This window comes from Atractosteus spatula, chromosome 1 (assembly GCF_055471065.1).
Source record: "Atractosteus spatula isolate fAtrSpa1 chromosome 1, fAtrSpa1.hap1, whole genome shotgun sequence".
Classification (NCBI taxonomy): domain Eukaryota; kingdom Metazoa; phylum Chordata; class Actinopteri; order Semionotiformes; family Lepisosteidae; genus Atractosteus; species Atractosteus spatula.
In genome coordinates, this window is record NC_142706.1 from 45409732 (window position 1) to 45433285 (window position 23554).

The 23554-nt window shown below is 37.3% G+C and overlaps 1 protein-coding gene across 1 annotated transcript in view; it reads left to right on the top strand.

Annotated features, from left to right (window-relative positions):
* Positions 1-2701: 2701 nt before the first annotated feature.
* uvssa (UV-stimulated scaffold protein A) overlaps positions 2702-23554 on the top strand; it is a 43077-nt gene continuing 22224 nt past the window's right edge. The window contains exons 1-7 of the mRNA XM_088932672.1: positions 2702-2946; positions 4673-4797; positions 5503-5836; positions 6388-6508; positions 7167-7568; positions 9447-9556; positions 10480-10608. Coding sequence (XP_088788798.1) covers positions 4688-4797; positions 5503-5836; positions 6388-6508; positions 7167-7568; positions 9447-9556; positions 10480-10608 — 1206 coding nt within the window. The 5' untranslated portion in view covers positions 2702-2946; positions 4673-4687. The remainder of the gene's footprint in view (positions 2947-4672; positions 4798-5502; positions 5837-6387; positions 6509-7166; positions 7569-9446; positions 9557-10479; positions 10609-23554) is intronic.

The window sequence follows — 23554 nt, forward strand, 5'->3', positions numbered from 1 at the left end:
TAAACTTTATTTTATATAGCGCCTTTAAAGGTGGCTTCTCAAAGCGCTTTACAGGATGACAATAACAATAAATAAGAAGAATACACAAGATAAGACAGAATTACAATATATAGAGGAGACCATGGATGGTGGTACTAAGAAGAGCAGAGGGGTGAAGAATGGAACCAGTTAAGTAAAGGCTTTTCTGAAGAAGATGGTTTTGAGCCTGGATTTGAAGGAGTTTAGAGAAGGTGACTCTCTGATATCCTTGGGCAAAGAGTTCCAGAGCTTGGGGGCATAACAGGAGAAGGCCCTGTCACCCATACAATGCAGACGGGCTTGGGGGACAGTAAGGAGGCAGAATTTGAAGAGCGGAGGTTGTGAGGTGGGGAGTAGGGTGATAATAGTTCAGACAGGTATTGAGGTGCCAAGCCATGCAGAGCCTTATAGGTGAGCATGAGGATTTTAAAGTCTACACTGAATTTGACCGGAAGCCAGTGCAAGGACTCCAGGACAGGAGTAATGTGAACACTTGCACTAGACCTGGTCAGGATTCTGGCTGCTGAATTTTGGACATACTGCAGCTTGTTCAGAGTAGATTTAGATACCCCAGCGAGTAGAGTAGTCAATTCGAGAGAATACAAATGTGTTGATCAGCTTTTCAGCCACAGTTAATGATAGCATAGGGCGTAGTCTTGCGATATTTTTAAGGTGAAAAAAAGATGTTTTGACAGTATGCTGCACATGTGGGTCGAATGTTAAGCCAGAATCGAATATAACCCCAAGGTTTTTCAATTTTGATTGAAGCTCAAGTACAGAGCCAACTACAGATAGGGTTACAGGACTGGCTTTACGAAGTTGATGGGGGGTACCAATAAGCATGATTTCAGTCTTGTCGCAGTTAAGATGAAGGAAGTTTTGAGTCATCCAAATTTTTATGTCAGAGATGTAATTAGAATAGAGACAGCCACATCAGTGTCAGGTTTGGTATGGATATATATTTGAGTATCGTCAGCGTAAAAATGAAAGCTGAGGCCATGTGATCTTAAAAGCTGACCAAGAGGGAACATGTAAATGCTGAAGAGCAAGGGGCCCAGTATTGAGCCCTGAGGGACACCAGACTTAACAAGACCAATTTCAGACCTGTACCCATTAAGAGAGACAAAGTGACAGTGATCAGTGAGGTAAGATTTGAACCATTTGAGGGCAGTGTCAGAAATTCCAAACACAGTCTCAAGACGAGAAAGTAAGATGTTATGGTCAACAGCGTCAAAAGCAGCACTGAGATCAAGAAGGATGAGTATAGAAAGAGAACCAGAATCAGAAGCCATTAGAAGATCGTTGGTGACTTTGACCAGGGCAGTTTCTGTGCTGTGAAGTTGACGGAAGCCAGATTGGAGGGGTTCAAAAAGGTTGTTTGTCATGAGGTGGTTATGTAACTGAAGTGTGACAGCACATTCTAGAATTTTAGAAAGAATGGGTAAGTTGGAGATGGGGCGAAAATTGTTAAGATTGTCAAGAGCCATGTTAGGCTTTTTTGGCATGGGGTAATGGCAGCAGTTTTGAGGACCGTTGGTACAACGCCAGTGCTCATGGATTCATTTATAATATTGAGGACAATGGGACAGAGAGAAGAGAAACAGGACTGGAATAAAGTGGTGGGAATGGGATCTAAAATAGATGTGGTGGGTTTCATGCGCGTAACTAGTTTGTTTAGGGATGCTGAGTCAAGAAGAGAGAAGCTGGAGAGAAGGGAACCAGAGAAGTTGGATGAGGAGGGAGGAGGTATGGAAATGATATGCGTAGTGGAGAGAATGTGATGTCGGATGTTGTCAATCTTAGAACTAAAGAAATCTAAGAATGTGTTGCAAAGTTGTGATGAGGCAGGTAATGTGGTAGGGCGGTTTGGCTTGAGCAGTCTGTTGATGGTGGAGAAAAGATGTCTGGGGTTGTTTTGGTGATTTTCAGTGATGTGAGAGAAGTAGGTGGATCTAGCAGACTCTATAGTAACCTTATAATCAGATAAGTAATCTCTCCAAGCCTGATAATGTACATTTAGGCCAGAAAGACGCCACCTATGCTAAAGTTTGCGAGAGGCTGCCTTCATGGATCGCAGATGGTCATTGTACCAGGGGGCAGGGCGAGAGAAAGAGATGGTTCAAGTTTTTAAAGGTGCAAAGGTGTCAAGGGTAGATAAAAGAGCACTGTCAAGTAACTGTATTTTGTCCTCTAGAGGGTCAGAGGAAGAGAAACAGGATAAGGAGGACAGAACAGAATTTGCAAACCTTGGGTGATCAATTGATCGCCAGTTGCGGAAATTTACAGAGTGTGGTGGGGAGGTGTTAGAAACAGGTAATTCCAGATTGAAGAGAATGGCTAAGTGGTCAGAGAGGCCTAGATCAAGGGGAGAGCAGTGGGAGACAAAGGAGTCATTTGCAATAATAAGATCTTAGGTGTGTCCTTTGTTATGTGTAGGGGTACAAACAAACTGAGTAAGGTCAAAGCATCCCAAAAGAGAAAGGAAGTCTTTAGCCTCTATTTAAAAATATTATTTTAAATAATTAGATAATAAAGTTATTGGCATTAGGGGTTTCTCCATTACTAAAATAAATTATTTTAGTGTTAAATAGATTATTCTCTTTACTTATACGATAGTAAGGTTTCCCGTTTGTTGTTGTGAATACTATACATATACCCACTATGGTCTATAGAGGGCGACCTACGGTACAGTCTGGTAGTTAAGCTACCGTAAGGCTCAGGTTTTCAAAGTCTCCGCTTCTGGCGTCAAAATAGTTGTTTTTTTCATACTGGTGCTGAAAAGGAAAATGTAATTTATTTCCCTGATTAGAAATACCAGGCAATAAAGGCTGCCACGTCACCACAATTCAATGAAACGGACATTAAACTCGTTTTTTTTAATTGTGAGCTGCAACAAAGAACACTCATTGGACCCACTGACTGTGCTGGGTAATTTTACTCTTTTCTTATTTTGCTCTGCATTAACTTTTGGGGTTTAGAAAAAGTAGTCGACAAACGGATTAAAGTAAAAATTATTTCCATAACAGTATATCTTTAAATTAATTAATTTATATGATAAAATGTCATAGCTTCCTGATACCACTTCTGTATTGTCTTATACAACGCTGTGAACTTGATCTGCACGGAAGTCCTCTTTCTAGTTTCTGATTGGCTGTCAGCATTCTTTGGCTTTTGTGATTGGTTCCTTAGGCCTTCAATCAAACCGATCACTTTCGGTTGCAGAGACGCAGCTGGATAAGTTGGAGCATGTTTGTAATACGCGTTACCTGACGGTTCGAGGTTCAGGAGTGCTCTGTGTATATTATTGCAATGTTGCTTTCAGCAATGATTCGGGCATTTAGATATTTATTTTGTAAATAAAATTTTTGTGTATGTATTCTGGTCTTGTATAATGTCGCGGATGTCATATTTGGGTACAGTAGGCAGGGACAAGTACAAATTTAGAAACACCTAAAGGATGCTCGATTAATTCACCAAATAACTAAAACTAATACAAATCGCTCTAAGTTTTTAATTAGATACAAATTATTCCTTACAGAGAATGTAAGGCATTTTGCGGTGCGCTTTAGAGTATCAAGGAGCTTTCAACTCTTAACACAGGGCAGGAGTACTACACAGTTAACGACTGTTGGTCGTAACAAGATACAGCATTAAGGTATGCTAAAAAGCCTCCTGAGAGCAAGTATAAGAACGAACATTACTGATGAAATGTGTGCTTTTGATTTACAAAATAGTATCTTAAAACTATATGGCAGAAAGTACTTAGTGTCATAAGCCTTATATGACTTAAAGATCTAAAAAGTAAGGCCTGATCAACCCAGGCTGTTTGTTTTTTTGCAGTTAATTGAAGTTGTACAATTACAGTAAAACAATAAGGGTTCTAATTTTACTTTGGTTGTCTAAAATGCAGTAAAACACTACAGTAACTTACAACTATTAAAAACTTACAATCATATTACAACAACACTTTCTTTATACAATAGGCATAAATTTGGCATAACTGACACGTTTTCATCATCTTCTGTAGTCTCACTCTGTCTCAGTAAGTTTGTACATATCAGCTGTATGCATTGTGCTGGATTTTACTTAAGGTATCTTTCTAACAGCAGTCCAAAAGCCTGCTTTGGGGAATAAGTTGATTTAACTGACAGATATGGTGTTACCAGAGGTTGTTCAAGGAAAGGTATGAAAAAGTAACTTGATCTACCCTGTCAAGGCTTTTCTAGAATGGGGGAAAATGTAGTTTAAAGGGTGACCATTACTGGTCCTACAGAGCCCCTAAAGAGCCACAGTCCAGCAGGTGTAATGGAATATCTTTAAGTTAACAATTTCTAAACACGTGGAACAAGTTTACATTTATGTGTTTTGATCACTAAAACAGGCCAATTTTTTTAATATGCTGTATAGCAATCACATGAAATTAAAAGCCCCCCACTCTGTAGCTCTCTAGAATCACAGATGTCCATTCTTCACTTAATGTAACCCATTAACTTAGTAAACTGATGAAATTCCACGTGTTTACAAATTGATTTAAGGGTGATAATGAGATTTGTATTGTGGCTCTCCAGGACCAGGGATAGCCGCCCCTGGTCTATGCCCTCTCTTCGAGGCTCCAAGATTGTCAGACAAGTTGTGTTTTCTCTCTCCCTGGAAGCTGCAGTCTGCAGAGATGGATCGTGAGCAGCGTGAGCAGCTCTCTGACCTGGTGGAAGAGCTGACCACCTCTGGGGAGCCTCAGCTGAACCCAGCTAAGATGAAGGAGGTGAAGAAAATATGCAAGTATGAACTTTTTTCCTTTTTTGTGTTGTGGGTATTATTGACCTGTTTTTGTGGCTCAGACGGGGTTCTAATTATTGGCTTAAAAAGGGGAAAAAGCTCAAGGAACAGGAGATCTCTGAAAAAACTTGTGTAAGGAAGAGCACCATCAATGAAAAATGCTTGTTTTCATCTATTTTTTTTCCATTGGATTGGTTGAGAGTTTTCAGCAGAATTTGTGGTTTGTTAATCTAAGTGCCTTTCTTTTGAAGATGTATTGGACTTGCTCCAGTATTGAGCTTCTTTATACTGTGTGTAGCACAGGGACAGATGCTGTAATGTACTTTAGTAAGTGGGGCATTGTGATTGTGAAAGGTAGCACACCTCAATGCAAGTTTGAGATGAAAGCAAGAATTAGACGGCAAAAAAGAAGCAACATTAAGTGGAAGTCATGTAAATTAAAGTGGTAACATTTGTAAAAGAAATAGAATATATAAGGAAACTTAATACAGTGGTATATATAAAAACATAATTATGTTCAAGGCCTTTGAGTAAAAGCTGGGGAAGTATCAGGAGAGCACATATACAATAAATAAGAAGGAATGACTCGTCTAACTGCTGAGATAATCAAGGGTGTCTTTAAAACACTTTCAAAAACTTTGGATTGTAACTGGAAACAAAGTGAGAGGCCATTCAGGAAAATTGTTACCTTTTTGTTTTTATTTGTAGGTCTTCCGATGAATACATCGATCATGTTTACCACCTGATCATGACACAGCTCAGCCAGCAACACGCGGAGATCCGTCTCTCGGCTTTCCAGATTGCCAGTGAGCTCTTCACCCGTTCACACCACTTCAGGACACTACTGGTTAACAACTTCCAGCAGTTTCTGGAGCTGACTGTAGAAACAGACCCCTCAGACCAGCCCCTGCCTCCTCCTAAGGAAGTAGCCCAGAAGCTCAAGACTATGGCCATCAAGTCAGTGCAGGAATGGCAGAGCAGTTATGGAGAAGCCTACAAAAAACTTGCTCTGGGATACCACTTCCTTAAGCAGGTCAAAAAGGTAAGAATTTGCACCTTAATAAATGATAGCTCATTTTCGAATCTCATCTGTGCAGTGGAAATACATACCTCTATCAGCTGTTCCTTAGTTTCCTATCAATTTAGAAAGTTGTAATGCTGTTACCATTTTTACCAGTAGAGAGAGAAATACCACAAAGATGGTAATAAGAACATTAGAGATTCCCTAAGCTTCAAATGTATTAAAATGTGATTATTGTCATTAGGTAAAGTTTTACTGTATATAATTTGGTCTAAAATATTTAGTGAATTTTGTATGGGGAATTTTATCTTCTGGAACTGTCCAAACTACACTTTCCTCAACAAATATGTTTATTAATAATTTGAAACTGTCCACAACAACATTCTCCGTCATGAAAATAATTATATTTTGTCTTTCTTTTTCCGGGGAGGGATTTTTTCTGTATTTAATGACTATAGAACCTAACTCCAAAGTACTACTAAAAATATTAAAAGTTTCAGCCAAGGTAGCAGTGCAAGCATGTGAAACTCCACTTTCTGTGAAGAATTGTGAAACTTCGTTTTTTCTCCAAGGTGGATTTTCAGGATGTGCAAGCCAGAACACTTGCAGAGAGGAAAAGGGAAGAAGAAAGACAGAGGAGACTAGAACGGATTTATAATGAAAAAGTCAAAAGGGCTGAAAAGGAAATGCAAGGCAAGACATTTTAAGTTGTTTTAGTCCTTTATCCTGACTTCTCTGAAGCATTGCAAGTACTTCTTGACTTTGTTGTTACTCTAGTGTATTTGTCTGTGGTTACTGGCAGCAATTCATAACAGCTGTTTTTTTCCTGTTTTTTTAAAGACTAATACTTTTCCTAGCTGTCATCGGTGTTTTCTAAATGAGGAGCACAATTGTCAGCCTGTTACTGATGTACATTAGGTATTAGTGTCCTCAGTATTTGGCAAAACATTGACTTCGATGACTCACTGGGCACCTGCATGATGCCACTGAAGTCAGCAGGTGATGCGCGACTCCTGTAGTCAGTGCTATCTCTCCTGTAAGGCATTTAGGAGCTTGCAATGCATCTATAGACAAATGACTGAACACAGGTGGGTGTGTAAGTAAAGCGTGCCAGCAGGTTCTTTTGTGTCTCCATGCAGGAGGAGCTGTAGCTGTGAGCCACATCCTAATTATCATTTCTATGGTAAAACTCACTTGTAATTTCATTATTAAGAAAAATCCATAAACAGATGGATTTGGGCAATAAGCATTTTTCACGGCGAAGGCTCAGTAGCCCTGTAGGTAGATGTCCAAAAATTTCTTTCTACTATAAAAGGTTCTTGTGTTGACACTAGGTTTATTTTTTAAACAGAGGCCTTCTCAGAAATCCAGGACTGTTTGACCGAGATGGAGAATTGTCTTAAGCTCCTGATACCAGAGCCTTTTGACTTCAGCATTGGTGACCCACAAGGTCCCAACCCAGAACCAGGAGCCAGTGACACAGCAGGACCGTCTTTGGTCTTTTGTCAAGCAGTGCACTCTGGGAAGGAATCCCCTACCATTGATGACGAGCAGCCATGCTGCAGCAAAGGCCTGCAGTCTTTGTCTGAAGGGAGTGTGGGCCAGGAGAATGGGACAAGAGCAAGTATGCAGGAGAAGGAAGATGACAGCGAAGAAGACTCAGATATGGAGTCTGTCTCAGACCAAGAAATGTTCATTCGAAACACGGGCATCATTTCACATAAGTACAGCTTATCCCTTGATATTTCCACAGGTGTGTTGGGTCTGCTTCTTTTTTAACTTTTTCAATACGTTTTTTTAGTTGTCTGGACATAATTGCATCTTTCTCATCTTATTTATAATAATACTTCTCCTTTGTCAGTGCTGTTTTTTACCGCTTTTGGTACAGCATAATAAAGCATAAATAAATTCTATCCATAATAAATGGAAATACTTTTGTTAGAAGAAACTTACTATCCATGCATGTTTTTAAAACAATGAAGTATAAAGATTTTGAATATTGATTAATTATTTTCAGTGTCATTTTGATTGCCTCATTAGTGAGAGAGATGATTGGGCACAGGTGATGAGCCGATTTAACCTGATTTAATCGGGAAAGACGGATACAGAAAAGAACCCTTTTAGTCCCCTTTAGTGTTCAAAGTTTTGTGAAGAACACCTTAATGGACATTACTGAGTACAGGGCAGACATGCAAAACAGTTTTGTACGGCAGGCTAATTGATGACGAGGTTTAATGGTAACAATCTGGTGGAAGTCACTAGTCACAACAGAAGTCCACTTGTAGTGATTACTGGCAGCCTGGCATCAGTATGGCATCTTCTAGTAAGACCTGGTTCCTCAATTGTTACCAAACCACAGGCTGTGTCATGTGTCATGCTTCATTCCAGCAAGACCACACTCCTACTGTTGCTGTTAGTGTAACAACAGCCTTTTCGGGGACATGACAGTTATAAAGTGGAGGCATTATTTATCAGGTTGAGCATTTGTGTGGTAAGTAGAGAGGAAGTGTGGCTCAGAGACCAGGGATTAGGCGCATGGTTGTTCTCTACAAGAATAGGAGAGCATCCCACAAGACCAGAACTGCAACACTGCCACACACACACACACGATGCATACATTTACAAATGTATATTAATATGACTAATTTATCTGCATCATAGCTGTTCACCAACCCATAAGTCCACCTGCTACAAAACGTTTGTTTTATCATTTTCATAACTGCTTTGTTAATTTCTTCTGTTACAAGTTTCTTTTGACGTTCAGTGTACATTACAGGAAATAAGGTGAATGAAGAGGCAAATCTCTGAAATTGGTCTCTAAGCCATTTTAGTTTCTAAATTGCAGAATACACGATATGAAATGTATAAATATCATTGTACACATTGGTCTATATATTGTGATAAAATTCTTTTGAGCCTAGTTCTGGAGAGTCATAATACATTATGTTTAATGGGTCACCCTTAAATCAGAGGTTTCTTAACAATTGGAACAATTGTACAATTAAGCTTAGATGTGCTCATGTGAAATTAAGATCCACTGCCTTATAGTTCTCAAGAATTACGTATGCTCATTGCTGGAAAAAGGAAACTAATTTCCAAGTCTTTACAATTAGTGAATTAAGGCTGAGCTGTAAATCCTTCTGGACTGTGACTACAGATTTGGTTTTCCCTTCTCTAAAATGTCAGCCTCGACGTGGTTATTTAGAAATTGAACACCAGGGGGCATCAGATTACAGTATCCTGAAACTTGGTGGCAGTAAGCCATTAAACTTTTCTATTACTGTGGCATCTCAGAAATTCTGGAATTACAGGATAAGTATTTCATTGAAGAGATTTTAGGTCTTTCATGTTTTCAGAGATTACGGTTTTTACATGACATTGTCCATCTTAAATCTCTAAGATTCTTATAAGCTTGTTTAAAACTTGAATGTACTGTAACTGTATAAAGCTCTATTATTAGACCAGTGTTGTTTTGAGCACAACATCATTTTATTAGTATAGGCCTAATCCTAATAAATGATCTTTATTGAGAAAATACTAACTTCGTTGAGAATATTCTGCTGACTGGGGAAGCTTGTGTGCAGAGTGGTGTTTTTTTTATAGTTTTGTCATTTTCATTAAACATTTCCAGATCTGAAAGTGCGGGAGACTGAGGACAATGACGCTGTAATCAACACCATAAGGGATTTACACCGACTCATCACTACAAAACACCTGCCTGCAGTCTTGTCCTGGGTCCAGGTACTGTTAAAACTGTCTATTGAACCCTGCGTCACTACACAGTGCTGTGTGTAGCATAAACAGAAAATCCATACAATTTAAGAAAAGAAAAACATGGGTTTGCTAGAAAGCTTTCTTTCTAATTATTTATTTTCTCTTATACTGGATTCATTTAACTTGTTCATGCCCCCCTTCCTAACTACCAGAGTAGATGATTCTTAGAACATAATAGGAATAAGAAGAATGAATATCACATTAGAATGAATATGGATGATTCCTGGAGTACCCCTACTTTATATAGTTAAAGAGTTTTCATAAAGTATACTTATACTTCTGTAAGACCAGGGATGTGCAATCCTGGTCCTGAGAAGGAGGTGTTTTAGTTGTTTTTCTTCTGCTCTGAACAACGTAAATCAACTCATTACTGATTCAACTAGGACATGTATAACAGTTTCTCCCAGTTTTTTTTTTGTGCTGGTGCTTTGAAGAGACTGAATAAACCTACAGATACACTGGCCCTCCTGGCCCAACTCTGTTAGATGCCCTTTGGAAATGCCAACTGAAACAAAGTTGAAGTAGTTTAAGTAGGGAGCTGCGTCAGCATGCTGAGGCTGAAAGGGAACCTAAGAAAACCTAAGAAAGTAAAGAAAGGAAACGATGTTTCGGCTGTGGAGCCACCTGAAAAAGGCTCCACAGCCGAAACATCGCATTGCCTTTCTTCTCTTTTCAGCATGGAATAAACATATTACCTGTTCTAACTGAAATAGTTTCTGTATATGATAGTTACCTTCTGTACGTGAGAGATGAGGCCTTATATTAATGAGGATTGTGATGACTTTTCATCAGTAGAAATTCTTAAGGTCCTCTGGCCCTATGATTACTCCTTATCTTGTTGAAGTGCCTTATTTCTAAAATTGCCTCAAGTATAACACTTTCCACTTTAGGTCTTTACTAAAGCGGGGGTGAATGATGACCGACTCAAACAAGCGATAGATTGGAAGAAAGCCTTGGAGGTGACTCTGAAGAAACACCAAGACATGCACATAGACTATAAGAGGAGAGATAGGAAAGTAGTAAGTATCCTACTCATTTACCTGTTGAGTAACAGGAAAACCAGCTACTGACATGTTCTGCAAGGCATTTGATCCTTATATGCCTTGTCAGTTAATTAAATCTGAAATATTAAAAAAAGTATTCTATCTTAAAGCCCTATTTCCCTGGCTCTGCAGTCAAAATAACAAAAAAAATAGTGAATGGACAGAGAGGAATTATTTTATCGGGTATGTCAATGGCAATAACAGACCAGCAGGGGGAGACATTTTCAGTTTTTTGGTGGGATGTAAGCGTTGGCCAGAAATTTCTATGTTGAACATCCATCTTATTTTCTTGCAGGCTGACTTTTTCAGTCTATGCCTTGATAATTTGTACTATTTATATACCAGTAAGAAATTTCAGTAATTACAAATGTTTACTGCTGTTTAGGAATACGCATAATTTATATATAATCTTTGTTTATAGTTTTTCGATTCAAGCGAAATGAGGTTAAAATAAAAAAACAGGATTCTTCTGTAGCATTTGTAACCATCATCATTCCAAATGTACCATGCCATAAAAAAAATGTTGAATAATTATCTCTAATTAAAATAAACAGATCCAATATGTTACAGGCTTGAAAGATTATCTGGAAATAATTTCATGTTTCTAGTCCGGAGTGGTCAAAAGAGTGCATTAACTGATTTAAGCCTTGAAAATGTTTTTTTTCCCTTTTCTTTCGAATGGGTTTTTTTGGCCTGTCAGTCCTCATATCAATTAGTTATCTGCATGATCAACTAAGAAAGGATTATACAAGAATACATCAATAAATCTTTTAATCAGAGAGCATAATATAGAATGTTTCACTCCCCTTTTGATGTGCACAATTCCTACATAACATTTCTTGACATTCTGTCACACAGTCTTCATTGTGAATTACCACCTGTTGACAGCTCTTTCTTAATAATCCTCCAGAGTGTATTTGTGCTGGTTGGACTTTTCTGTTCAAATCTCCTGTCAAACTCATTCCATAGTGTTAAGGGGTTAGAGGTGAAGATTCTGAATATCAGCTTCAGAAATTGTTGCTTTCCTAATTTAATTTGGGTTTGATCTGGCTGAGTGTTTAGTCGACTTCCTAGGAACGTTATGTGACTGACATATTGTTGTAAGGAAGATTGCAACTTCTTACTGATTGTTTCCCATCATTTAACTCCTCTGTACATGCTCTGTATTAGTGTATTATGCTCTGCTCTGTACTCTGTATTAGTACATATGTGTGTGCATGCCTAAGAAACTTAAATGTTCAATAACTGGCTCCAGTACAGTGTAACTTTATTATCTGGATGTCTAAACATTAAAACGTCTTAGAAAATGTGTACTTATCTTCAATCACAAAGATAATCCAATTTTCCGAACTATGCCCCAAAATCAAAAGGCATCAGTACAAACTGTAATATTAGTACTTCTGCTTTAACTAGTAATAATAAAAATAACCGATCAGTAAAGAAACATGAGTGTTAAAATACACTGAGTAAGACAATAAAGACAGATTTCAGTCCTGGACGCCACGGTACCGTAGCTTTTAATTGTCAGTGATTAAAGACCTGTAGGCATGTTCACTTGTACTAATTAAGATAGTAATTGGCTCAGAGAAGTCTTTGATATCTCAGCTGGAATGAAACCCAGACAATGCTGTGGGCACCGGGACTGTTGGTCCCTGGGGTACAGGAAGTTGTCTTAGTTTCACTGTGCAGGCACTTGTATGGACTTTTATTGACTAATTCACTGCTCTGCTTTGTGACCTAGCTACTGTTACTTTTTGGTTTGTGGATTATATTTCTTTAATTATGATGATGGTAGTGATTATTATTATATTATTAATGCAGACAATGTATTATTACAAATGAAGGTTTTCCACTTTTGAACATGGCTTCAGACGTCATATAGTGGGATTCTGACTTTCACAGAAAAATAATGTATAAGGCAGTTATGAAACACATTAATATGACACCTAAAATCATTTTTTAACTGTGCAAAAGAGACTATTCAGTTAAGGAAATGGAGCTCCTTGACAGTGATAAAGCACTGTACTGTTAACCATATGGGTTTATCAATGTCAGGCTGAATTTCAAATGCAAAAAGGCTTTGCTTTGTGATAAAGAAACAACTGGAAGCCCTTTATCATAATTACAGTTTTTTCTTATAAAAAGAAATTCCATTACTTTATTCACTTTATCACTGGTATGACACAAGGAATGGAATTGCTTTTTGATACAGTAAACCTGTGATGATTAAAGAGATCAAAACAAATAAAATAATTTTTAGTCTATCCTCCTGTACCAAGGCTTCAAATATAAGTGGTAGGTTTCTGTGGTTTGTTAGGAGTAGATTCCTGTAAGTTAAGTGGTAGGAGTCTCTTAGCTGCAGCATTGGACAGTAAAGTTGCAGTAACAAAATAAAAAGATTTTGAAGAAGTATGGTGTTGTCATCTCACATAGCTTCGCAAGAACTAACAAATAAATAACCCAGTCAATCATATATTGTAATCTAATATATAGTAGCCCATGTATGGTATGTGGTACTGAAGTTTAATTTCAACACAGCCATGAACTAAATATTTACATTATGACTTTATCATTGAATTTAAAGAATGGCTCATTGTCATTAAGTTTCAAGGGCTTTTTTGAATGGCTTGTTCACTGTGAAAGTGCCCTTCTAGGGTTTATTGAGACAAACCGAATCCGCCAGGGGAACAATCTATCAAAACACACACCAAGCATTAGCAATATATACACTGGATAGTCATTGCCAACCAAAGACTATCCGGTATATTTTAGAAGCCAGCATTCTAATACAGCAACAGCATTTCTTGGTTTCTCATCTTTTTGGCATTAGTCCTGCTACTAATCTGTTACAAAAACGGGTAGCTGAGTTGTCAATAGTTACCATAGTTATTTTGACATATGGGTGTACTTTACTGTTTGAAAAAATTCTCAAATTGTTTGTTTGCCCTTGGAAGTGTTTTAGCATCTGTAAAATGTTTATTGTGCATAGCATGTTGGGCATTCATTGCTTTAAACATATCGACCAATTAAGGATATGTAATTACAGCTCAAATAATAGGGTGTTAGTACAATCATTTATAATGTGAAAAGAAATTTTCATGAAAGTTTCAGGATACCTATTCTGACATTTTACGTCAGAATTCAGCTGAAAATATGGTACATTCCCCAGTTTTTAAATGTTTATTGCTCTACCTTATGCCCCTAAACAACCTTTGCAAGTTATCGTGAAACAACATGTAGATTGTTTTTAGTTTTATCTCTAGACCCTCAGTAATTGGTTATGGGAGGCAGTCGTAAATGTATACAATTTCTGCAAAGCTTGGATCTTAAATTTAAAAACATTAACTCACACCAACAAGAAATATTGTATAGATTAGCATGAAATATTGTATAGGATAAGGGATCTCACCACCACTGTAAAAGAGCAATAACTCGTGTGTGCTTTTGCGTTTTTCTTCAGAACAAAACATTTCTATTGCACAGTTGACGGTATTTAGGTTTTCTAAGATATTACCACAGTGAAAATACATCCTTACAATCAGGTGGAAAACAGTTGTTTATGCTGCAACTCTGTTCTTTTTCTTCCTTCTTATGATCACGTAAGATACTGTAGGTTGACAAAAGACTTTTGTGTATTCTGAGCTCAGGGTCTAGCTCTTGGGAAGAAACTTAGGAGGGTTTGGGATTTTATTCATAACCTGTCTAATTGAAGAGTACTGTGATCACGTTAAAGAAATGTGCTTCGTTTTTTTACTTGAGCAATTTTGGGACTCAAGTTAAGGAAAGCATTATTGTAGGAACTAATGCAAGCAAGAGTTCAGTTGAAAAAGTGGAACTGAAACAGTGATCCTTTCTAATCTGTCACGCGGACAGATGTTCATTGTGAGTCTTGTGTCTTAGAGTTCTCCAGGGAAATTCATGAACTGATGAAGTCAGATGTTCTCGCATATCAGAAGCACCACTGACTTGTGGGGGAAGGACAATGTGAAAGGACAAATTCTAGCTAGTAGATGTCCGTTGAGGTCAAGAAGAGGTTGACAGTGGAAAACTATTTTTTTGTTCATCTGGTGAATGTAGGCCCAGCTAAATCTGTGATTTTGTTATCTTGATTACAACATATTACTAACTAATTAGGAAAATGGTGCATATAAATAATGACAAAAATGTCAAGAAATTAATATCTTTTTTTAATGTTTGGGGCATTGTTTTTAAAAAAGGTCTATCTACACAACTAGTTACGTTTAGTGTATGACATGGCTTCCTAGTCCCAGAGGACTACATACAGTATACCCTGCTGGTTGTTCCAGCAGAACTCTACTTTTTGAACCCCTGCAATATGGTATCTAGGCCTAATGCAAGCATGTAATAGTCAAAATAAAAGCAGTTCAATAAGATTGGAGATTAAACCTCAGACACATGTTAACACTACTGAGATTTTAGTTATCTTCGGGTTGTATGATTTATGGTAGTAGTTATGAATGACCTCGACGTTATTAATACCATTTTACCATTTGAAGTTGTATTGATTCTTTTTCTGGGTGTTTCGGACAAATTGGGTGTGAACGTCCAGTGGAATATTGATGAAGAATGGGATATGTTTGTTTTAAACTTGAAGAGCTCCCCAACATTGATTATGTTAAGGTATTGTATGTCATTAAAAAATGCCATCCATTGTTGACTACCTCAACATTGTGTACTGCATTACAGAAGATACTGAGCTCCTTTTTAAATGGCATGCTCGATAAAGAAAAAACAGGTAATGTTTTATGTCACACTAATCAGTTTGGCACCACACAAACTGCTTTTTACCAAACTGGTTTTACCAAACAGCTTTGCAGTCATGTTTGGGCATGTTTCACAATAAGAAAAACTGAGAAAAATTGAAATTTGTGTAAAAGTATTCTCAAATTAGAATTTGGAAGCCAAGGCTGCTGTACCGTTTTGACATACCAGATGTTTTCCTGGACCGTGTTTTGAACTGTTTAAGCTGTATCTAATAAAGCTCTCTATTTGCACATCCTTCCTGATCACTGTTAGTTGTTATAAAAAAAGCTGTTGTTAAGTAATGTGACAGAATCTGTCCATAGGGAAGCATATTCAATCATACATCAGGAAAATTGTGAATAGCTTTAAAGTGTGATACTGTTTAACCCCCCCCCTCCTTCCTTGCCCCATGTACAACCTCTCCAGCCCCCTGTTTCTGCTTTCCTTTCGATGGAAAATGTTTAATTCTATTATCCCATGTGCCTGGCTGTGAGTAGAAGCACCTGAGTTATTGGTTTGCTGTAATAATTTGCAAGACCTTCCAGTAAGAGAGGGTATTAGCATATAAATAGCAGATGCACTGAAGACCATCACAGCTGAGTACATTTAATTTTTAGTTTATAAGATAGAATGGGTTTTTAAATGCATAGCCATCAAACTTGCCAAAAGACAAATGAAGTTTAGAGTTCAGTTGTCCGAGGATGTCTCAGAAGATCATTTTTTAAAAGGATAACAGACTTATTTAAGGAGTGAGCCAGGGGAATGGTTTCCTGGGCAGAAAGTAATTGAGATTGCTTACTGAGTTAATTAGACCATACAAAATATATTGGATGGCAGAGAGAACAGTTTAGGCTGGTGGAGTGTGTTTTTCCTTTTAAGTGGCAGATATTTAGCCTGCACCTCATTATCTTTTTGAGCACCTTTCAAGAGAAAAGGTATGACAGCAGCGCTAAGATACATTCCATTAAAAAAGAGCAAAGTTTATAACGGACACAGGACTTTGGTTGCTTTAAATATCATTAATATGCTGTGTGATTCTGCTGTGGTCTTTGGCAAATTTGTCTGATAATCTGTAATAGTTTAATTTTTCTCCATATTTCTATGCTGTCTTTTCTCTGCAATACCAAGTTCCCAAAAAGCTGATGAAAAGGGCTTGTTTCTCACTGATACAATGGTGTTGGGAGCTTAACTGGACCTCAGCTGTGGTGCATTCATTTTTGGTGGTAAATGTTGGAACTTGCCAACACTAATTTAATCAGTGTCCTGTTAATGTGAAAGGGAATTTATGAATAACAAAAAAATGGTCAGCATAATGTAGTGCGAATGGAAAGGACAGAAACTAATGCAAGCAAGAGTTCAGTTGAAAAAGTGGACTCTTGCTTGCATTAGTTTTATTGTTAGTTTTAGTTTGGTTCATGATCCCCACCCAAGGCTAGGGGTCCAAGGCGACGCACTAGAAATTTTTTTACAGAAAAAAATCTTAAGGGATTACAATTTTATTTGTCCTGTCTTTGCAAATGTGTGTATTTTTTGTCCGTTGTTACTGGTCATGCGCGATATGACATTGAAATATGTTTGCATCCCATCTTTTGTTTTTTGTTTGTTTGGTGAACTGTTTTTAAAATCTATTGGAGGTTTCATAAGGGGTCTTGCAAAAGTATTTTTACATCATTTTACAGTGCTTTAAGTAGGGTTGAAAAAACATAGGAAACTACAAGGAGTTCTGGTTGTAGAAAAAAAATCAGCTATTAACAAAAGAGAATTAAATTGTAGCACGGTTACAGTCGTGATCTTTTATTAATTACAAGGCCCAGTCTTTCTTTCAGTTCACTGAAAAGGTAATCTGAATACATTTTTTTGGCTGCTTTAACTTTCCTTTGTGTGTTGAACAAAAAAGTCGTTTTAGAAGGAATGCAAATTGCCTAATTTTTAAAACTCAAGCTTCACGGTTTAAATGTAAATTGATTTCAAAAGGATCCCAAGTAGAAGGGCCTCTGTTAGGCGTGCCTGTGTCAGCAGAAAGCTGCCTTATATAAGGTAATTCTCCTTTATGTACACTGCTATACGAGAGTTATGACACTGCCTTTTAAAGTTGGCAGCCATGATATTATCACAACAGAATTAAAGTGCATTAAAAATAAAATACCATTTATTGGCCAGGACTTTCTAGTGCAATAGTTATTTTTCCCTTCTTTTTTCATCTATCAGCCGAGGAATAACTGCTTTGGATTAAAAATGGCAACCTAAATAAACAAAGGAGTAGCTTTAATCTTCTGTGGCAAAATTGTAAGCGGGAGGGGAAAATAACGTCTTATGGAAATAATACGATATGCTCAATGAGATACTCGTAGTGCTGCTGCTTTCCTTTCACTTTCTCTCAGAAGCACTTTGAAATGGATTAGATTACTATACAAAAAATGCCTTTCTAATACACTTTGCCGAAAAGTGATTTCTTCTTCGTATTAATTTGTGAATACAGAAAGAGAATCCTGAAATACTGGGACCTTTAAATGGCATTATAGAAAATGACTGCCAGTCTATTGCTTGTTGCTCACATGTTTAAAGAACAGACAACAGACGAATTATATAGATTAAATATGTTCATTTTCCCTTTGTTTATCTTCATTCCTTTTTCAGTTTTTTCCAAATGTGTTCCTGTCATATGGTGTTCGTCCACAGAATGTCTCTTGCATTTCACTCCAGGGATAGCTGTACCATTTCGTCTTTGGTTGGCAAAGAGCAGTGATTTTATATATATTGACAGATGCAGTACAAGTGCAAGATTATTTTTTCTTGCTGCTCTGGAATCTTCTAGAAATAAAGCGAATGTGGCCTTTAAGCAAAGTACTGTGGCAGCAGTCAAGTCAATTACGTGGAAATATCTTTATTATAAAAATGCAAAAAAATGTGTGAGAATTAAAGAGCTACAGACTTTGTTTTTGCTTAAAATTCCTTTCATTTGCAGTAAACCGGCATAGAGATAGCTGGGTTTGTGATACTGAGAACAAAAAAGCTCTCGAAAGTTTCCCCTGTAGGAAAATCTGTAGCTATTATCTCTGTGGTGAGAAAGGATTATATCCGAATGAGGCATCAGTTTATGCAGGATGAATAGTTATCTTTCATTAGTGTAGGTGTTTTTTATAGATCCTCCTGTCGTTGACACTTTAGAACCTTTATTATGTAATACAAATAATAATGAATGATATGGAAAATCAGGAAAACGGGAATTTCAGTTGGATAGCTTAAAGGAGCTTTTGTGACATCACATTACATTTCGGATGTAATGATGTGATGATATTTTTTCTGCAGGACATTATGCATCACAATAAATAAGACGGTAATATCTGTAGATAAAGATAAAAAATCATAAAGGTATAGAAATCAGTAATGAACTTGGAAATGCATCACAGTGACTTCTGTATGCTCTTGGGTATGAATTACCTTCTGGTAGAAAAAAAATCCTTGACAGAAAATAGTTTCTGTCATAACGTTATTGTACTTTTGCGACTATGAAATGCAAAATTTGAAGCCGTTGCATATGTTGAGCACATGAAGCAAAGTTCTTTTAAAATACCCATTCTGCGAAGAGCACTTAATTGCAGTTTAATTAAGACAGGATTGGATTTGTATGAGTCCTCTGTTCTGGCATTCATTAAAGAGAATGATAGTTCAATCAGAAAAGGGTTAAAACAGATAGAATGAGAAAAAGATAAAAATTCAAACAGATACTGAAATTCTTTTTTTGTTCATTAGTCCTAAGTTTAAAATTGATCTGGTGAGTAATTAAGCATTATAGAAGGCGAATTGCATTGGAATAATAATAACACAGACAATGCCCTCCATAAAAGAAGGGCACTAACAGTAAGCATAATGTTTTATGAAAATGACCCCTATATTTAAAAAATGGCATTATATGTTATGCATTGTAGCACCAGGATGGTTCACAGCTACCTTTTGAGGAAATTAAAACACATAAATTCTGTTTAGCGTTTGATGCACACGGTTCCTGAGCCGAGAACCATAATGCCCTGCAAAACCTTGGGTTGCTTTTCACCTTTCATAAATTCCTGGGTAAGATTCTATACCAAAAAATAATTTTCAGCTCCGTGGCTCATTGTTATTCAAACTTGATTGATTGTCGTCATTTACTCAGTGGGGAAGTTAAGTGCCCCTGTCATTTCTGAAGAGTATAATTGGGACGTTTCACAGGTCAGCGCTGGTGACAGTTTTCTCTTTTGATTAGTGTTAGAGTGATAACAAAAATTACGGGCCCCAGTGATAGATTATCTTTGAGAGACTACCTGCAGCCTGTGCCTTTAGTGGGAGGTAGAAATAAAACGGAGATCCCGCGACCTGCAGGATAAAAGGAAGAGCATTGAATTCCCTTTTTCAACACAAGACATTCCATTTACTCTGCGATAGTCCTAATCAGGGGTTGCCTCTGTGCTGCCTAGTGGCTTCAACGGGCTCTCACTTGCCTCTTATTCTGTGAAGCCTCAACTCATATGGTTATAGCAGTTTGTGAAGTTGAGTTCTCAGCGATGATATTTCAGTGCCAGTCTCCCAGATAAGTGCATTAAAGCTGAGACAAACAAGTAACTACTTCCTGTAGTAACTAACCAGGCACCTATCTGTCTGAGTTGCAGCTTCCAGGATATCTTGAATCTACTAACTGCACAGTGTCTGTTTAACCTTTAACCCACAGAATGATTTCTGTGTCTTTCCATGCTGTTTTCTGCCATACTTTTGCATTTAAGACATATTGATTTAAGGATGATTTAAAAATAATTGGGAAGATATAAACATACACTTGTAGTTGCATCATGCACTTTTAGTTTACTGCCCTGTTGGGGTGGTTAGTATTTTAGCTCAGGGTTTATGTTGTATTCAGACCCATATACATCTTGTTTTCAGTTTCAAAATATCATACTGTATGTTCAGTTACCAGATATCATAAAACTAAAAATAATGATAGTGCAAAGTCAGTTTCAGCTAGTTTTATGTGCTCCGTATTGTGTGAGATTCTCCATCATGGACTTTTTTGAGTCATTAAAAAAATTATTTTTCATAGAAAACGAATAAAAAGAACATGGGGGTTGTGACCGTAGGTTTTTAAAGAGCTCTTCTGCATTTTTAAAATGTGGAAACTGAAGACTTCTTTCATCTTCACAGTGTTTTGCATAGCACTGGTCAGGCTGGCGTTCGGAGACAAGTCATTACTTCCTGTAGTTTCCAACCAGGGCCTGCTGTGTGAACTGCAGCTTCCATGTTTACAAGTCAACTTACTGCGCAGTGTGTGTTCTCTGTGTCTGTTCGTGCTGTTTTCATACTACCCTATGAAAACATATTCAATGTTAGAACACCTTCATTCTGAAATATGGAAGGAGAGTTGATTTTATTAGGGCCGCACACACTGGATCCTTTGAAGACTTGGATTTTACTGGAATATCACAAGCTACCTCAGAGGTGAGGGGCTTAATATCCCATTGTCACCAGTCAGGCCTGCTACACAGCCACCCTCTCTTTGTTCACTGGATTTCTAAATGGTTATCAGTAACCTACGCACTGAAAGCTGAAGCTCTCGTCTGAACTTAAAAATAAATGGCTCATGGTGTTGCTGAACCGTATTCTCTGGTTATCCTTAAATCTGTAAGCTGTGTTTCATGCTTTGCAAGTCTTTTTAGTCACCTCAGGAATAAATGGAAGGGATTAACATGTCCGGGGCTGGGTGTCTGAGTGGATTGGCAGGGGGGAGACAAAGCCTTTCACCTCTGGGTCACTGGTTGCTTTATAGCCCCGATGTTATGGGGGGAAAAAGCAGCGGAAAACTGCATTTCACATGGGAAGAACACTTTGCTATCTTGTAACATTGCCATTTCCTAGAGAGAACAAGTCTATAATGCTAAGCATTAGGTAATTGTATCCATAATCTATTTATTGACTGGATTATTTTGTTCAAATGTTGCTACTTATCACAAAGTAGCTGGAGCTAAATAATTATAAAGCCTTGTGTGCAGACCCCAGAACAAAAGCCAGCAATGTGTTTCATGAAGACTATAACCCCTCTGTTGTGTTTGGCTGCCCCACTGATAGCAATGTTATTGCACTCCGTTAAAGTAGTGAGGTATCGGATTGACATTTTCTATTGTACACCTTGACTTGAACACTGTTCCCTCCTAAAAGTTTTGGGACAGCATTGTCTGAACTATTATTTTATCTTTACTGTCAGGGAATTTGTATGAATTGTAACTATAATATACATTTTGTTTTGGGTCATTCCATGAATAAATTTGAACTTTAGAACCAAAACATACTTTTCTGTTCAATACCGTGATTTCAAGTATCTATAGGTATTTGAACATTTTAAGTAAATGTCAAAGAGTAAAGGTCAGTACTTGTTTTGATGTCTTTTTGAATGTTTGGATACCTTTATAAAGTCTTATCCATTTTGCTCAACATATTCATCATTTGAGGTTCTTTGCCAAGACCTTCTGACCTACTTCGAGTTCTTGCCTGCTATTTTGAAATTCTTTACTGTTTCTTAAATGTTTTTTTAAATTGACTTGGTCAGTCTATGATTTTCCTGATGAAGTACTTCCTTTGCTGGGCTGTGTAATTTGCTTCATTATAAGGCTGTAGCACCGCCCAATACGTATGGAACCATTTTCTTCTGTGAACAGACAGAATGTTAAAAACAAATTTCAGAATTCCTGGCTGTTCACGGATCTTCCATGAGCCAAATCAAATAACAACAACCTTTTGACCAACCAAACATACCTGTCAGTTAGTTGTCCCAAAACTTTTGCTTCTTTGAAATGCGCTAGCAATTTGTTTAATTGATTCAGGAATGTACAACTGAATTGACTTGAATTTAAAAAAAATAATAATGTTTTTTTTATCTGAAAATATTTTATGAACTCTATGAATTAGAGTTCATTGTGAATATTTTTTACTTCGGTGTTCCTTCCGCTGTGCTTTCGAAGGGCACCGTAAATGAAACAATGAAGTCTTCAGCCCTTTGAATAACAAATCATTCGAGATTGACACCCTTCGGACAAAGCTACAGTCTTTTACGCACCTTTATTTACTGTTTGGTATTAATGCCCACAGTGTTAGCCTTATACAAGGCCTCTCGCTCTTATGTCACAACAGTCTTTCACTAGCAATAGATTGTATCACAGACGGAGAAAAAAGTGTTCTTATATCCAGTTGCAATTAATAGGCCACTAGTCAAAAAACAATTGGATGTGGTCAACTGGAAATTCCATTAAGGATCAGAATTAAATATTCAGACTTCCCTGTTATTGCATAGTTGGGTATTCTATCTGCAGTAAATCTTACGAATCACAAATAGTTGAGGTAGGTCCCATCTGAGTGCTAATCAGCTCAAAGAGAACTGCGGATGAGCTTCTAATCATTTCATAATCTCCAGGCAAATAAACATGTGAAAAGAATTAAATGAATGGCTCTATTTTAAGTGACCATAAAATAAAGAAAAAAGCTAAAGACAACACTGTTTTGTTTGGAGTCTGTTGGGACTGGTGTCAAAGACAAGCAATAAAAATTTAACTTTGTTTAATAAATAGTGTATGGATTTAATTAGTATAGCAGCACAGAAGCCATTCCTTTTTGTTCTTAATAAATCGCAGTGTTTTACTCACTGTAGTTTTTTTTCTGGAAAAAGGACCTACAGTATATTTCATCTTAGTTTTTAAAAACTTGGCATGTTTTAACATAAAGAACAATAAGCTGGATTTATTGGAACACATGGTTTTATTGCTCCTACATGCAGAAAGTATTTAGTCACATTTAATTCTGTGGTTATCCCTAGTTTTGCCACCGCATAATGTTTCAGTATTATCACAGCAGTTGTGTGTGCACTTCTCTTAATCTTTCCAAATCTCTTTCAAGTTTGTTTTTTGCTGGGTGCCATCGTTTGCTTCAGAAGGAAATTGGCTGCCCTCCCAAGTACCGGAGGTATCAGTTGTGCAATAACTCGAGCTGACAAGGTTCATAGGAATAAAAGGTTTGAAGTGACAGAGGAGACTTTTTCCTAACATGCTGTATGGATTGCAGTGCTGTGATGAATTTAGAATGTAGAATGCTGAACTGAGCGGAGAAGTGATGAAAATGACTTCTAGTTCTAGACTTCTCATTT